The sequence below is a fragment of the Triticum aestivum genome, chromosome 1A, assembly GCF_018294505.1.
Source record: "Triticum aestivum cultivar Chinese Spring chromosome 1A, IWGSC CS RefSeq v2.1, whole genome shotgun sequence".
NCBI lineage: Eukaryota > Viridiplantae > Streptophyta > Magnoliopsida > Poales > Poaceae > Triticum > Triticum aestivum.
The window spans coordinates 588844229-588861524 of record NC_057794.1 but is presented as its reverse complement, the minus strand read 5'-3'; the positions used below and the strand labels follow the sequence as shown (position 1 = coordinate 588861524).

The following is a 17296-nucleotide window of genomic DNA, read 5'->3' as shown; positions in this document are numbered from 1 at the left end:
GCGTAATCCCCAGGATATGATTTATTACTTCTCTGCTACATATTTCCCCGCTCATAAGAAACAAGATGCCTTAAGGGAAATATATAATTTTGTGCAAATTGAAGAAGAGAGTCTCCCACAAGCTTGGGGGGGCTTCTCTGAGTACTTAATGCTTTGCCTGATCATCCTCTCAAGAAAAATGAAATACTTGATATCTTTTATAATGGACTAACCGATGCTTCCAGAGACCACCTGGATAGTTGTCCTAGTTGTGTTTTCAGGGAAAGAACTGATGAGCAAGCTGAATTTCTATTGAATAATATATTGAGTAATGATAATGATTGGACACTTTCTGAATCAACTCCTAAGCCAAATCCAGAGAAAAGGGGTATTCTATTTCTCAGTCCTGAATATATGCAAGAGGCAAAGAAATCTTTGAAAGAAAAGGGTATTAAAGCTGAAGATGTTAAGAATTTACCACCTGTTGAAGAAATACATGGTCTTAATAACCCGACACAGGTAGTAAAGGTAAATTCTCTCTACAGATTTGATGAAGGTGATATTCCTCGTAATAAGTCTGCTAGCCAATGTTTGGATGAGTTTGATAATTTTATTGTTAAACAAGAAAACTTCAATGCTTATGTTGGTAGACAATTGAAACGTAATGCTTATATGATTGAACACTTGAGTGATTATATGTCTAGAGTTAAAGGTGACCTTAAACTTATTAGTAAACATGCTTTTATGGTTACCACTCAAGTAGAACAAGTGCTTAAAGCACAAGATGATTTGCTTAATGAATTAAATAATAAGAAAAATGATAATGTTGTTAGAGTTATGACTAGAGGGGTAGAATGACTCAGGAACATTTGTATCCTGAGGGCCACCCTAAGAGAGTTGAGCAAGATTCTCAGAGAACTAATGTTGATGCACCTAGTCCTTCTAAGAAGAAGAAAAAAAATGATAGGACTTTGCATGCTTCTAGTGAACCTGTTGTTGACACACCTGAGAATCCAAATGATATTTCTATTTCTGATTCTGAAACACAATCTGGTAATGAACATGAACCTAGTGATAATGAAGATGTTCATGTTGATGCTCAATCTAGCAATAACAATGATGTAGAGATTGAACCTGCTGTTGATCTTGATAACCCACAATCAAAGAATCAATGTTATGATAAGAGAGACTTCATTGCTAGGAAGCACGGTAAAAAAAGAGAACCATGGGTTCAGAAACCCATGCCTTTTCCTCCTAAACCATGCAAGAAAAAGGATGATGAGGATTTTGAGCGCTTTGCTGAAATGATTAGACCTGTCTTTTTGCGTATGCGTTTGACTGATATGCTTAAAATGAACCCATATGCTAAGTATATGAAAGATATTGTTACAAATAAAAGAAAGATACCAGAAGCTGAAATTTTCACCATGCTTGGCAATTATACTTTTAAAGGTGGAATACCAAAGAAATTAGGAGATCCCGAAGTACCAACTATACCATGCTCCATTAACAGAAACTATGTTAAAATTGCTTTATGTGATCTTGGAGCAGGTGTTAGTGTTATGCCTCTCTCTTTATATCGTAGACTTGATTTGAATAAGTTGACACCTACTGAAATATTTTTGCAAATGGCCGATAAATCAACTGTTATACATGTCTGTATTTGCGAGTATGTGCTCACAGACATGACGAGGAGTCTCGAAATGGTCAAGACGTAAAGATCGATATATTGGACGACTATGTTCGGACACCGAAAGTGTTTCGGGAGGTTTTGGACATATACCGGAGTACCAAGGGGTTACCGGAACCCCCAAGGAGTATATTGGGCCTAATGGGCCTTAGTGGGAGAAGAGAAGGGCCGTCCAGGGCAGCCCCGCGCCCCCTCCCCCTCTAGTCCGAATTGGACAAGGAGGGGGGGCGCCCCCCTTTCCTTCTCTTCTTCTCTCCCTTCCTCTCCTACTCCTACTACTACTTGGAAGGGGGGAGTCCTACTCCCGGTGGGAGTAGGACTCCTCATGAGGCGCGCCATAGGAGGCCGGCCCCCTCCTCCTCCTCCACTCATTTATATACGGGGAGGGGGCACCCCTTGGAGACACAATAATTGATTATTGATCTTTTAGCTGTGTGCGGTGTCCCCCTCCACCATAATCCACCTCAGTCATATCGTAGCGATTCTTAGGTGAAGCCCTGCGTCAGTAGCTTCATCAACACCATCACCACGCCGTCGTGCTAGCGAACCTCTTCCCGGAAGCTCTACTGGATTGTGAGATTTGTGGGACGTCACCGAGCTGAACGTGTGTTGAACGCGGAGGTGTCGTACGTTCAGTATTAAGGGTCGGTCGGTCGTGAAGACGTACGACTACATCAACCGTGTTGTCATAATGCTTTCGCTTACGGTCTACGAGGGTACGTAGATGACACTCTTCCCTCTCGTTGCTATGCATCACCATGATCTTGCATGTGCGTAGGAAAATTTTGAAATTAGTACGTTCCCCAACAATTGTACCCCTGGGGGGTAGGCCTATATAAATCCCCCAGGGCACCCATGCAAAGGTTTAGATTCTTAGAGAAACACACACATATAGAGAGGGAGTTAGGGCTAGCCTTGTTCTTTTTCCTCCTCTAGAGAAACAGCTCAAGGAGCATCTTGTAGCCACTCTTGTTGAGTTAGTGATCATGCGGAGACCCCGTAGAGCAGGACTAGGGGTGTTATCTCCTAGAAGAGACCCGAACCTGGGTAAGATTTGCCGGCGTGCATGTCTTCGCCTCATCCCGTTTCCTGGCACCGGCGACGTCTTATTAGCCCCCTCCTTGATAAGCCATCCTTTGGCATATGTCGCACGACACCCCCGACAGGACCGGCGGCGGCACCGGCGGGAGGAGAAGAGCTTCTTGTGAAGGAGGAAAGAGGAGCCATCTTTTAAAAAAGAGACTTGTCATAATTAATGTTTTTCCTTAGTTGTTCAGTCAGGTTTATGCTAACAATTATTTTTCTGCCATAGGTGTAAGAGGGATGGTGTGCAAAATCTGCAAGGCTGACTGCTGTGGCGGTACCTGGCGTAGATTGTGCATTCCACGACTACCGGAGCGTCATCACCTCCTCGCAGCCCCATTTCAGTTACCACATCTCGGAAGCCGCTATTAATGGCGAAGATCATCTCATCCCGACATGCTAGTAGCTCCATGAAGAACGGGTAAGGGAATGCCTCATATTTATTGCAACTTGCCAAACCAAATACTCAACAACAATTGCTAGAGTATTACTCAATCTTATTGCACAACTGTATTTCCACACACATATCAGGCATTATATTTATTTCTTGGGACAAGTAAATATGCAAGAAAGCCAATTTGACTAGGCTGGAAAATTAAGGAGCATGTCAATAAGGAGGGGATGTCATCGCCCGTAGTATGTCTTCTGAAGACAAGGATTTTTTACACACTCTTCGCACTCATCCATAGTCGGATAGCACATATGATCTACCAAACAACAGTCGCAATATCCCTCAATGCTACAATGAAACCGACCCACATGAACGCATAGGCCGTGTGGTAAAATAATCTTCTCGATATCCATGTCAGACATGATTCGGCCTATGAAATAACAAACGAACAGTTAACTCTTATGCAACTTTTAGAGTGGAATAAATAAACGCACAAGAGATTAGACAAAAAAGTAAAAGAAAAAGGCTCCTTTATGGGGGGGCGTTTTGGCTCCCGAGTGAACAGTATCCCTAAAAAAAGAGTAAATATTTTTAAAAAAAATCTAATTTTTTTGTAGATGATGGTGTTGGTGTCGCAAGCATGTTTGGCAATTTGGTCTTTGTCGGTGAAAAAAATATTGGGGCGAAATTTGGTCTTCAATCTGAAATTTGGTAGCCCGACGCTCCTCGGCGGCGCGGCGGCATGGTGGCGCGTCGGTGGCGGGGTGCTGGAGCGGCGAGGAAGCAACGAGGAAGCGGGAGAGACGCGCGTGGCAGCGGAAGAGGAAAAGAGAGTGTGGAATAGGCGCGTGGCGAGCGCCGCAATTTAAAGGCGCGCCGGAAACGGAGCGTCAAAAATAGCGCGCGAGCTAGTTTTCCGCCACCGCTGAAGCGCGCGCCGAAACGTCCCGCGCGCGTTAAAAACTTAGTTTACCGTGCGCGCGTCTTTTAACGCGGCTATTGAAGATGCCCTTAAAGTATTATTTTTCTATTGTTTGGCCCTCCGTTGACGGCAATCGGACCCCCCCTCACATCCATCCGCCTCCGAAGTTGAAGGTCTCCTTTCCCTTGTCAAGCCTTCATAATCCTTGAAACCGAGATTCGTAGTCTTCTTGGGTGTGGATTTGTTGTGGTGCTTTTTGTGTGATTGTGTGCTCAATCTGAGCATTGTAACATGTTCTCCTTCCTCATCAATAAAATGCAACACCCATTGCTTTAAAATTAAGAATCGATCGGCTCTGAGCGCATCTGAATCTCCATCTGCATCTGCATGCATGGACCAGATATATGCATGGTCACGTACGTGACTACTACTATGTAGTTAGGTAGGTACTGAGCTGTAGGGTAGCGATGGATGGATGGAGCCATGGGCGGCCAGCCATCATACGTACAAAGGCCGGTCCACAAGGTAGATAGACAAAGACGTACTACGGTCGATGCCACTTCGGTACATGTGTACTCGACTTCAAGTTCTTCCTCTTGTCTTGGACCATAGGCTAGGCGGTCACTGTTTTGGTTGGTGCTGTAGTAGTAGTAGTTACCGTAATTAAGTGTTCCCTTTTGCTTTGCTATCAAGAAACAAGTACTAAAATGATTTCCCGGTTAGATCAATCATGCATGTTCGTAGAGTACTAGCTAAGCTAGCTAGTAGTCTTGCATTGCATAGTCATCACGTTCGACCAAACTTAATTGTCTTCCATGCATGCATGCAAGGCTGACCCAGCTGCCTCTAGGCGTATATATATTTGGAATCAAGGATACTCTCTACCAGTGCTGTTTGGTGCACACAATGATTTCATTTCCAATTGCAATCAACCTAATTAACTACAATTAAAACCTCGATATCGTACGTGTACGTGCAACAATAGATAGACACGGCCACCGCACCGGGCCATGCATGCACAGACATCACGCAAGTACGTACGAGGCGGAAACGATGGATGCACAGACATACGCGCAAGATTTTTTTTTTTTTGAAAAGGGGTAATCCCCTTTTCAAAAAAAAAATCTTGCGTGATGTCTGTGCATGCATGGCCCGGTGCGTACAGCTGCAGGATTTTTTTTTCGAAAAGAGGGTTTACCCCAGTCTCTGCATCAGAAAGATGCATACAGCTGCAAGATGGGTACAAGTATTTGCATGCTGAAGAAACAAACCTTAACCATCGAACCATCGAGGAATAGCTGGATCGGCTCACCAGAATCAGCATACGCGCATGCATATATTACAACCATGCATGGATTAATTTTGTCCTTCCAAATCACTCTTCGGTCGGTCAGCTTCTGCATGCATGCATGGATATGGTCCCGCCGATGTACTCTTCTTCTTCTTTAAGGTACTCAAAAGTGCTCCGTTAATTTGAAGTTTGAACCAACAGCAAATGCATACTACTGTAGTACCAAATTACTACTCCAATATCCATGGATCAAAGTCACACCTGATGTGGCGTGTCGTCTTTAATTTGAACCAACAGCTAGCCATGCTCCCATGCGTGGAGGGCTTCAGTTCGTCGTGTACAATATGCATGCGCTCAATTCTTCTTCTTCTTCTTTTGATGAATAATAATAACATGGGCCGATCCTTTTGAAAACCATACAACTCGTGTCACGTATGGCTCTCTTTTTTTTATCTTCACTGAACTGTCCTGCATTCATCGCAACAAAAGAAAAGAAAAAAACTGCAATGCATTAAGTTTTCAAGCCAAAACAAAACCGTCATGTACGAAAATAGATTGTCAAGATATACTGCAAAGTATACATCACGTATTTTTTTTAAGTATAGAAATATACAACACTCCTCCGCCGGAGTCTATAGGCTGTGCCACTTCGGTGACGTGCTCGTGCCGTTCGTCGACTTCGTCTAGAGGAACTACGCCCCTAGCCGGGTCCGTTTCTTGGCCTGGCTCCTGGTGCAGGCTAGGATCCACACGCAGGATGCTCTCCTGAGAAAGCATATTGTCGCTTCGGATGCTGCTGGCTGCCCCATCTGCCCCGCCGCGTTGGAAATGGCAGACCACCTCATTTTCGGCTGCCAGTTTGCCCGCCAGTTCTGGGCTGCAGTTGGGCTGGCCCCTGAGGTCGACTCCGTCCAGCTCCTTCATCAGCTGCGCCCTTCGATCGAGTTGGATGGCCACTGCCTTGAGCTCGATCTTCTTTCTCCTCTGCTGTTGGCAACTCTGGAAACTTCGCAACGCGGTGGTTTTTCATAGGCCGTCGTCGTCTCTCCCTCGGTTGCTAAAGTTGTGTCGTGAAGACGTCGTGCTCTGGTGTGTACGTTTGCCTGTTGCTCTTAGAGGGTGCTTGGATACATTTTAGTCCCATGACTAAAAGTAGTGGGACTAAAACTTGCTAGCCTCAGCCATGCTTGGATCCAAATACTAAAAAAACTAAAATCAAGTTATTGAGCATTTATTATCCTCCAAACCCTCCAATCCAAAACTCGCATGTGTTAAAGGAGAAGAATTAAATGAAGAGAGAGAGGGCTAATACATATTTTAGTAGGTTTCCTATGACCAAAAAAATTTAGCCTCAAGACTAGTCCTAGCCTCTCTTTAGTCAGGGGTGCTTGAAACTTTAGCCTCTAAAAGAGACTATTTTTAGTCAGACTAAAAATAGTCCCTTGGATCCAAGCACCCTCTTAGACAAGTTGTGGACGTGTGGCTTGACTGCTTTATGGGGCACTCACCGCTCTAATGTGGCCGCCTGTGTAATCCTCCCCTCCCCCCTCCCTCCTCTCTTGTGTATGTACCCCCTGTACTCTGGTTCGTTGTTTACCCTGAGCCAGACGGCTCACTTACATGGTAATATATTCAGGTGGGGAGACCCCCCCTTGTGAAAATTAAAAAGAATATATACAACACAGTGTAGTAGACGGCCCTTTGGCTCAACATAAAAGAAAAAAAATCAACATATAAGCTCCTCCTCCTCGACTTAACATACACATGCATGGCATAAAAGAGTCTTCATTTTAGCATATTTGAAGAACGAAAATATGGAATGTTAACTACGTGACGTGGCACATGGGGTAAGCATCTCAAACTTATGGAAGAACGAAATGTTTGAAGTGCATGTGTTACTCTACGGCTTTATTAAACAAAAATTTTGGCTCCCTCCAGGTTCGAATTAGTAGCAGTACGCATGCATGGTTTGCAAACGCGACGCAAGTTTCGAGGCGATAAAGGACACAAACGCATCGCATCTGCAATGATCAAAACCAAAAAGAGAGGCCTCCAAATTAAAGCTGCATGCCTCCTCGATCTTGCCTTAACCTCAAACGCATGGAATTCACTCCATCAACTTTTTCCGCTCCGCTCGAACCAGAGTAGTATATACTCCAGACATCAGTAGCATCGAACGAACAACGGAACATCAGTAGCATCGAATTCAGTCAGATCAGATCACACTCTTTTTTCATCCCTTGCATGACAGTACCTGTCCCAAAAAAAACAGCAATCTAAAAAAAATTCGAAAGCTGTCCAAAATGCATGGCATCAAAATAAAAATTAGATTTGCCATTATATATAACATGATATTGCTAAGAATAAACCAACAAAAACAATACCCTGGTCCCAAAAAATGCAGAAAAAAGATAGACCCTACTGTACATGGCAAATTTGCATATATATGAATTAAAAAGAGACATCCAATGAATTTGCCACGTTTTATATTTTTGTTCTCAAAAAGCATAAAAATCACTCACATGGAATTGCCATGATTGAAAATAAAAAAGTTGTCTTCTTCTCAATAATAAAATTGTCATGCCATTAGAAATAAAATGTTCGTGGTCTAACTGAAAAAATTGTCATGGTTTAAATAATAAAATTGCCATGTTGCAAATAATAAAATTAACATGGTCTAACTGAAAAGTCGTCATGGTCTATACAATGAAATTGTCATGCTACATGTAAGAGCATCTTCAAAAATGCATCACGCGCTAAAAACCATCATTTTTGTGTGCCGGAGACAAAAAAATAATAGCGCTCCAGCAGACGCTGTAAAATAGAGTGCGCATAAAAAACTTTAGCGCATGTGCTAAACGCGGTATCCCAGGCTGTAAAATCTGGACGCCGGATTATGTGCGTTGCAAAATCTGAGCTGCTGTAGTTGGGACCGCCGGATTATGTGCGTTGCAAAATGTACAAAATTTGGGTTTTGGCCATTTGGTCTTTGTCCTAAACAGCACTGGCACTTGCACTGAATGCGACAGTACTACTACGTAGTACATGAGTAGATGAGTAGCTCTTGCAATAATAGCTCTCCCTTTATTTTCAAACGACGTGAAAAAGACAGGACAAGAAGACCATCTCACCCTCACTCCTCACTCACTGACAGTCTTCTCATCTCTGCTCTTCTGCTCCCCCACTTCCAAAATCCAAATTCCAAAAGACCAGCCAGCGGGACACGCCGGCGGAAGCTCGAAGGCTGCGCTCGGGGGATGGCCGGCGAGCAGGGAGCGCCGTCTGCCGCGGCGGTGGTGGTGGCGGCGCGGGCCGCGGCCAGGGAGGTGCCCCGGGCGGCGGCCGCGTGGGCGCTGGCGCACGTCGCGCGGCCCGGCGACGCCGTCCTCATCCTCGTCCTCATGCCGCCGCCGCAGCCGGCCGCCGCCTCCGGTACCCGCATAACCTGATCCTTCCCCTTCCCCCGATGAGAGATCATTGTCGTCCCCTGGTCACTCACGGATGCTTTGCTCAGAGTGTGTTCTTTCTTTCTTCCCCTTTGTCCGTCCTCCAGGTAGAAGGCCGTGGAGCTTCCCCTTCTTCGCGGGGGGCTGCGCCAGCGCCCACGCCGCGGCGCCGGCCCAGCGCTCCGACGTCTCCGACCTCTGCGCGCAGATGACGCTCACCCTCCGCGACCTCTATGACCCCTCCAAGGTCAGCTGCCGCTGCTCTGCCGCTCGTCACTTTGCCACCTGCCACTGAAGTTTGTCTGAATGAAGTGCCGCCCTCCTGTTGCTGCTGAGCTTGGTGCAGGTGGGCCTGAGGGTGAGGATCGTCGCCGGCGCGGGCCCAGGCGCCGTGGCCGCCGAGGCGAAGCGGGCGCGGGCGAGCTGGGTGGTGCTCGACAGGTACTGACGGCGGCGCAGCACAGCAACTCGACAGTTTCTTGAGTAAAAATCAGTGGTGTGATGTTGCATTTTCTGCTGCTTGATTCAGGGATCTCAAGGTCGAGGAGACGCGCTGCATGGAGGAGCTCCAGTGCAACATCGTCGCCGTCAGGCGCTCCCGGCCCAAGGTGCTCCGTCTCAACCTCGCGTGCTCCACGGAGGAGGCACACCCGGAGCTGGCAGCTCCCCCGCCCCAGCCCGAGCCCAGTGCCCAAGATGAGGTGAACGAGGGGACGGTTTCGGTCACGGGACCCGCCGTGACGACGCCGAGCTGCAGCCCGAACTCAGAGACGCCGTCTGGCAGCACCGACGACGCCGGAGCGTCCTCCTCCGTGTCCACCTCGGACCCCGGCGCTTCCCCATTGTGTGCTTCACCTTCAGAAGAGGCCGGCATCTGCATCTCTCTGAAGAAGGAAGAAGCAGAGGATGCGGGAGCGTCCTCCGTGCCAACTTCTTCAGAAGAACCGGGCATTTCTCCATTGTGTGCTTCAGAAGAAGCAGGCATCTCTCTGATGAAGAATAAGGAAGAAGAATCCGAGGATGTGGAGACATCTCCTCTGTCAAACTCAGCAAACCCAGCCAATTCTCCATTGTGTGCTTCAGAAACAGACAGTAGCTCTCTGAAGAAAGACGAAACCACCAACATTGATGCATCCTCTGTGTCAAGCTCAACAGACCCTGCAACCTCTCCAATGTTCGCTTCAGAAACAGACATCAGCTCGCCGGAGACGGAGGCGTTCGACGATTCCACCGGAGCATCCTCCGCTGCAAGCTCAGAGCCTGGCACCACTACTCCAGCTTGTGCTTCAGAAAGAGATATGAGCCCTCTGAAGAGAGAAACTGTCAATGTACTATCTGACCCTGGGAGTGAAGCTTCAGCTGCAACTCCTCAGGCAGCATCAGCAGCAGCCTCGCCGTCAATCCAGCCATGGATGGCCGACATCCTGCAGCGACCCGGCGCATCCCCCAGACCAACACCAACCCGTCGAAGAACCCCGACGGCCGACGCGCTGCTGGAGAAGATCGCCAAGCTGGACCTGCTGACGGAGATCAGCGCCGTCAGGAGCAGGTCAGACCTCAACTTCAGAGGCAACGTGAGGGACGTGGTGTCCCTCTCCCGGACCCCTGCGCCGGGGCCGCCGCCGCTGTGCTCGGTGTGCCAGCACAAGACGCCGGTGTTCGGGAAGCCGCCGCGGTGGTTCAGCTACGCCGAGCTGGAGCACGCCACCGGCGGCTTCTCCAGGGCCAACTTCCTGGCCGAGGGTGGGTTCGGGTCCGTGCACCGAGGGGTGCTGCCTGACGGCCAGGCCATCGCCGTGAAGCAGCACAGGCTCGCCAGCAGCTCGCAGGGCGACGTCGAGTTCTGCTCGGAGGTGGAGGTGCTCAGCTGCGCGCAGCACCGGAACGTCGTGATGCTCATCGGCTTCTGCGTCGAGGGCAAGAGGAGGTTGCTGGTCTACGAGTACATCTGCAACAGATCACTGGACACTCATCTCTATGGTAAGCTAGTAATCTTATCATGCAAAACTCAGTGTGACAAATTCAGTTGTTGAGATAGAAATGCATGAGTGTGTGACCTTGCTATGCTAACTGAACTTGTTGGTTGTTGCTCTCTGTTAGGCCGTCACAAGGAGACCTTGGGGTGGGCTGCCCGGCAGAAGATCGCGGTCGGCGCCGCCAGGGGGCTGCGGTACCTCCATGAGGAATGCAGGGTCGGCTGCATTATCCACCGCGACATGAGGCCCAACAACATCCTCGTCACGCACGATTTCGAGCCACTGGTACGAAATGATCATCGGCCTTTGTTACGATGCAAACAAGGCCATTGCCAGCATTGAAATTTACTTCCCGTAATCATGTTAACGTTCCATGGTTCTAATGCCTGATCATTTTGGAACTTAATCATGAGCTAAGCTATGTGCTAAGTAAGTACTCCCTCCGTTCCTAAATATAAGTCTTTCTAGAGATTCCACTATGACTACATACAGTGCAAAATGAGTGAATCTACACTCTAAAATATGTCTATATACATCCGTATATAGTTTGCAGTGGGATCTCCAAAAAGACTTACATTTAGGAACAGAGGAAGTATATGTTATCTTTGCTCCACAGACCTGATTATTGCAATTGTTGTTTCTGGCTTCGTTATTCATAGAACTCAGTATTGTCTTCCAATTGCCGTTGCTATGCCAAGTTTTGGCTTGTTACATTTGAGCCTGAATTTCCTCATGATGGTGTGACAGGTCGGCGATTTCGGCCTGGCCAGATGGCAACCTGACGGAGACATGGGTGTGGATACAAGAGTCATTGGCACATTCGGGTGAGTGATCAGATATGCAACTTTCCTATGCTTGGTCAGGTATAACTTGTGAAATTTGGCAAATCTGAACCGCGCTTTTACTTTTACTGTGTACAGTTACCTGGCACCTGAATATGCACAGAGCGGGCAAATTACCGAGAAGGCTGACGTGTACTCATTTGGGGTTGTTCTAGTGGAACTTGTCACTGGACGCAAGGCTGTCGATATCAACAGGCCCAAGGGCCAGCAGTTCCTGACTGAATGGGTGAGCTCACTGAGTAATTAGATAACTGCTGCTACCATAATTCCCTTTCTGAATTTGTTTTCCACTGTTTAATGGTAAGAAATTACTCTGATAGCTGCTAAATGGTACTTCCTCCGTCTCAAAATAAGTGTCTTAACTTTGTACTAAGCTTAGTATAAATTTATACTAAAGTTGAGACACTTATTTCGGGACGGAGGAAGTAGTTTTCACCAACCAAAAAGAATATATATCCTGTTTAAGGAATACATATTTTGTTAAAAGGTAATAAATGATGCTTACACAATGAACCAATTTGAAACTGGCAGATAGTATTTTTTGGTTACCTGTTCATGCTCCATCAGCAACACAAACCGAAAGCAAAATGAAGAATTTTGTGCTGTTTCGATTCATCTGGGTCGACAGGCCCAGCCTTCGTTGGAAGAACCTTGTCCTGGTATAACTACAATATGTTCTGACCCTGTTCCCTTCATTTGGAAAACAGGCACGGCCATTGCTCGAGGAGCACGCGATCGACGACCTCATCGACCCGCGCCTCGAGGACCGCTTCTGCGAGAACGAGGTCTACTGCATGTTGCACGCGGCGAACCTCTGCATACGGCGTGACCCACATTCGAGGCCGCGAATGTCCCATGTCAGTCAAATATTCCCACACAACCATTTCACCCTCTGAAGCTCTCAGTGTGATCAACCTTCAGTGTCCATGTTGTGCTTAGTTGCTTACCCTTCTTCCTGAATGTCCTGCCTGTTTGTCAGGTTCTCCGCATCCTGGAGGGCGACATGGTGGTGGAGTCCGGCGGCTGCATCTCCGCGCCGAGCAGCGACGCCGGGAGCATGAGCCGCCGCATGCTGAGCGACCGGCTGCACTACCAGGAGCAGGGCAGCCCGGTTCGGTCCGATCAGCGTGTCAGCGCGGTGAACCGCTCCCTTGAGACCACCCTGAGGAGCGCCTGGGATGCTGATGAGCAGGGCTTGTCTAACAGGTTTTGGTACCCTTCAGCAGCTGCTGCAGACTGCAGCCAACACCCAAGATGATGAATTGTGTGCTGCTCTTTGCATCTGTGCCACTGATGCTCTGTTTATAGCAGTGGAATAGATAGTATAGTATAGTAATAGGGGTTTACATTGTGTAACCCTGGATTTGAGCTCTTGTTTCTGAGCATGAACTGATACAAGTGTGGTGACATACATGTATGCAGTTGTTTCACAGTGCCTGTGTGGAGGCCATTTGTGTGATGTGATTTTCCAGGCTTAGTTCAGCCTTTACACAAGCACCCATCAGGTGCCTTGCCATGGCAGAATGATTTCTCCACAGAAAATATGCACAATGAACACACAAACCATAAGAAAGAAGATGACTTAATTCTGAGATGAGCAAAATCACAGAACCAAGCACACAGGAGACACATGACAGCAGCAAGTGCACCAGGAAAACATCTCATACATGGCATTGTCCTATTGAAATGAACGGAATAAGCTGCCGCTAAAACAAGACACGACACGGGTGGGCGGCAATGGGCGGGTGCACCTCCGGTGTACACGGGATACACAGACGGCGACGACGAAGACACGGCGACAGATAAAAAAGACGGATGGGCGAAACGACGACACGCTACTGAGTACTGACAACTCAACAAGGACACGGTCTGGAGTGAACCACCGAGGAGCCGCTGCTAGTCGGATCAGGGCACGGGACACAGACCCCTTCACTTCCCACCTAGCGTCGGAAACTGGGACTGGTCTTCGATCGCCGGAGCAGCAGCTGGTCGCCGGCCACCGCCGCCGCCGTTGTACCCGCCATGGGCCTCGCCGCGTCCCCTGAAGCCACGGCCGCGGCCCCGACCGCCACTGTACCTCTCGCCTTCAGCTGGCTTCAGGAATTCGTTGATGCTGAGGGACTTCAGGCAGGGACAGGCAGCAGCACAGGAAACAACATAGCACAACAGTTAGTAAAAGATACAACAGTTGCTCAGACCCAAGTAAACAGGACATGAGACAAATGCGCAGGATACCTTCTTGGCACGCTCCTCTCTTTCTGTGTTTTCTTTCTTCTTCTCCTTGTCAGAGCCCTACACCAGGGGTGGCGGCGGAAAGTTAGCATCAATATGACCACATGCAGAAGAAAGACGGCCTGATGTAAAACTTACCAGCTTGATAAATACTTCCTCAGCATCCTTCTTCACTGACAGTTGCTGCATGGACTGCAGCTCCTTGTCAACTTCAACCTTTCTCTCCTCAGCCTTTAGTGCGAGTATCGCTTTCCGCTTCTCCTCCAACACTTTCTCATACTCCTCCAAGGTCATCTCCTGTATGGTCAAAGTACAAGTTATTTCAATACAGATGTAGCATGCCACAGGACAAACATTAGGCATCAGAAAGAGCACAAGCATGCCACAGGTAACCTATTCAAACTTGTAATGAGATGCCTGGATCATATACAGACAACAAATGCCAAAGCAGAACATGTGCAGACAACAGTACAGGAGCACCAGAATGTTTTAGGGAAATTGAATATGACACAATAAGCCACCCCATGGGGGTGGGTGAAGAGGTAACGCCACTGTAACTGAACACACCTTCATCATAATACAAACAAGCTCAGGAATATATCAAAGAAGTCTGGGCGGCTCAAATAAATAAGGGGGGAAATAGCACTCAGACGGCTCAAATAAATAACAGTAAGTCAAATACTCTAGGGGAAGCTATTGACAAAATAAGATTAAACAAGAGTACATTACATCAAAGAGAGGATGCTGTTATATGAACCAACTATCGGCTAGGTAAAACTGAGCATAGGCAATCCATTTCTGAGAACGCTAGTGTCACTGGATCAGCCATATTCCACTATTCCCTACCAAATAACAGGTACGCCTTCAAAGTGAATGACTATTAAAGAAATTGATATTTCAGTACGTGTACATATGCATTTGATCTACCACTTATTTAGATACCAGCAGCAAATCAAATGGCTCACTGAGGTCAGTTAGTGACACAGATGTGACAATACAGTAAAATGTATGTGATCAAATGAGTCAAAAAAACAACAGTACATTCTGACAGCAGTATGTAGCATCGGGCACAAAGGAGAAGAGAACTACAAAGCTGACAATAAGACTAGCCTGGAAGATGAGGAAATATTCCAGCTTCCAAAGAGCTTGATTCAAACCATTTTTGCACTGTGGCAGAAGTAGCTATTACGCGAGCAGGTGTACAGCAAACATCTAGACCCTGCTTGGAATGGGTGCAAGTTTTTACACCTGTATTTATTTTACAGGTGTAAATTACCGGTCGCCTCTTGATTCCTGCCTGGAATCAAAACGACGGGAGGAGGTCCGTATCCTAAACTGGCCAGAAACAAGCTGAAACGCTAATCCAAGCAGGGCCCTAGACTGGTCGAGTAACTGTATTACGTTACATCCCTAGAATAGCATATGTAAAACATGATAGTCCCTCCGATCCGAATTAATACATCCCTAGAATAGCATATGTAAAACATGATATTCCCTCCAATCCGAATTAACTGACGCAGCCTCTATACAACGTAAAACGGGCGTTATATAGAGACTTTGTCATTTAATTCGGGTCAGAGGGAGTATCTCGATTGTCCAATCAAGCAAGAAATGCTACCATCACCCTTGTCACCAATGCAAAATGTACACCCCATACAGTACAACTATGACGACACAATGCAAATCAATCAGATGATGGAAAACTCCAGAAAAATATACCTTATCTTCCTCAGCTTCCTTCTGTTCCTCTTCATTCTCCGCACCCTCCTTGACCTTCTCAGCCTCGGGCTGCGGCTCATCCTCGGGCTTCTTCTCATCCTCTGCCACAGCAGGGGTCTCCTCAGTGTTGACAGCCTCCACATTTTCCCTGATAATCATCATCACCCACATAAAAGGCGTCAAGCTCCACACATCATAATAGCAAAAAGAATCAGCATCATGCCAAGAAACAGAGACTAATTGGATCAATCTTAACTGTGGGAACCCTTCGTCGGTGGCGGTCCCCCAGTTGCCGCGGCCAGCGCCGTCGCGCTTCATCCCGAAGCCGCGGCCGGTGCCGCTGCGGCGCTCGTAGGAGCGGTGCGGGCGCCCGAACTCGTCCGTGTTCTGCCCGTCGGAGTAGCCCCCGCGGCGGCCGCCCCCTCCGCGGTAGGGCTGGCGCGGCCCGCGGCCCCTCTCCGCCTGCTTCCCATCGCCGTCCTCCAGGCGAGGCGCCGCATAGCCGCCGCCGCCGCCGCCGCCGTAGCCGCCCTCGAAGCCGCCGTTGGCGTCCGCGTCGCCGTAGTCCCGCCGCGGGCCGGTCCTGCCGAACCCGCCCCCGCGGCCGCCCCTCCCGCGCCCGGCGCCGTCCCCCCGGTTGCCCCTGTCCTCCGCTGCAGCCACAAATCGCATCACACCATGAGCAACAGAAACGGAAGCTGGGATCGAAAACCCCATCCAGCAATCGAATCGGAGGGAGAGCGAACCGAGAGGGTCACTCACCGGGCGGCGGGGTCTTGGCGGGTGGCTTGGAGCCGGGCTTGCCGGCGGCGGGGGCAGGCGCCGCGGGCTTGGGCTCGGCGGCCTTCTTGGCGGCGGCGGCGGCGAGGAGCTGCGAGGGGTCGTCGTTGTCGACGTCGCCGAGGAGATCGAACTGGTTGGACGTCATCTCCGGCGCACAGCACCAACCAAGCACTCAAACAAAGTACAACTCCGGCGCGATTCGAATCTAGCAGGAGGCCGCCGGCATGGGCGACGGATTGGATGGAAAGATTAGGGTTTTGGAGGGAGGTGAGGAGGTGGTAAAACCCTAGCCGCCGCCGCCAACGGAGAAGAAGCCGCTCTGTGCTGTGCTGCTGGAGCTGTGGGAGTGTGGGAGTGTGCTGGCCTCCGTTTTCAGACCGCGGGCGGAGGGGGAATGCCGGAAATGGGGCTGGAGGAGAGGGGTAATTACGGGTGTGCGTGGGTTTGCGGGGGTGCTGGGGCTGGGGGTGGTTTGGTCATTTTAGAGGTGGGTTGTTGGGACGGTGGTCGTGGGCTTCGGGCGTGGGTGTCGGCCTGCCCTGGTTTCGTGTATGGGCCTCCAGAGTTGATGGGTCCCCACCCCGCCCATTCACCACAAATCTTTTTTTTTCTAACTCATTCACCACAGATCTATGGGCTCATTCCGTTTGGAGCAAATCAAAACGTAGGAGTTAGGAGTAGTATAGAAATTTGATAGGATGACACTTGCCATCCTAAGGAATTGACTTGCCTCGTTCCTACGCGCAAAATGAGCTTTGAGTGAATGTGTAGTTTCCTTCAAAAATACAGGAAATGAGTAGTATCCCTACGAAATTCCTATACGCATTCCCTACAAACCGGATGCATATATAGAAAATTTGTCTCCGGACTCTTTGTTCTTATGTTTTTCTATGAAATTCCTCCAAACCGAATGAGGCCTATATCTACCAAGTAATAAAGAGA

At 48.5% G+C, this 17296-nt stretch overlaps 2 protein-coding genes across 2 annotated transcripts; one reads left to right on the top strand and one right to left on the bottom strand.

Annotated features, from left to right (window-relative positions):
• Positions 1-8504: 8504 nt before the first annotated feature.
• On the top strand, positions 8505-13097 carry LOC123070449 (inactive protein kinase SELMODRAFT_444075). The gene is made up of 9 exons (XM_044493681.1): positions 8505-8788; positions 8910-9049; positions 9149-9243; positions 9332-10782; positions 10903-11063; positions 11526-11602; positions 11699-11846; positions 12328-12477; positions 12600-13097. Exons 1-9 carry the CDS (start codon positions 8614-8616, stop codon positions 12876-12878), a joined length of 2676 nt encoding a protein of 891 aa, XP_044349616.1. The 5' UTR covers positions 8505-8613; the 3' UTR covers positions 12879-13097.
• An 89-nt stretch (positions 13098-13186) lies between these two features.
• LOC123070458 (RGG repeats nuclear RNA binding protein A) lies at positions 13187-16709 on the bottom strand. The gene is made up of 6 exons (XM_044493691.1): positions 16334-16709; positions 15828-16224; positions 15572-15719; positions 13991-14149; positions 13856-13912; positions 13187-13741 (listed from the first exon to the last, which is right to left on the bottom strand). The coding sequence occupies exons 1-6, from the start codon at positions 16497-16499 to the stop codon at positions 13550-13552; spliced, it is 1119 nt and encodes a 372-aa protein (XP_044349626.1). The 5' UTR covers positions 16500-16709; the 3' UTR covers positions 13187-13549.
• Positions 16710-17296: the final 587 nt, after the last annotated feature.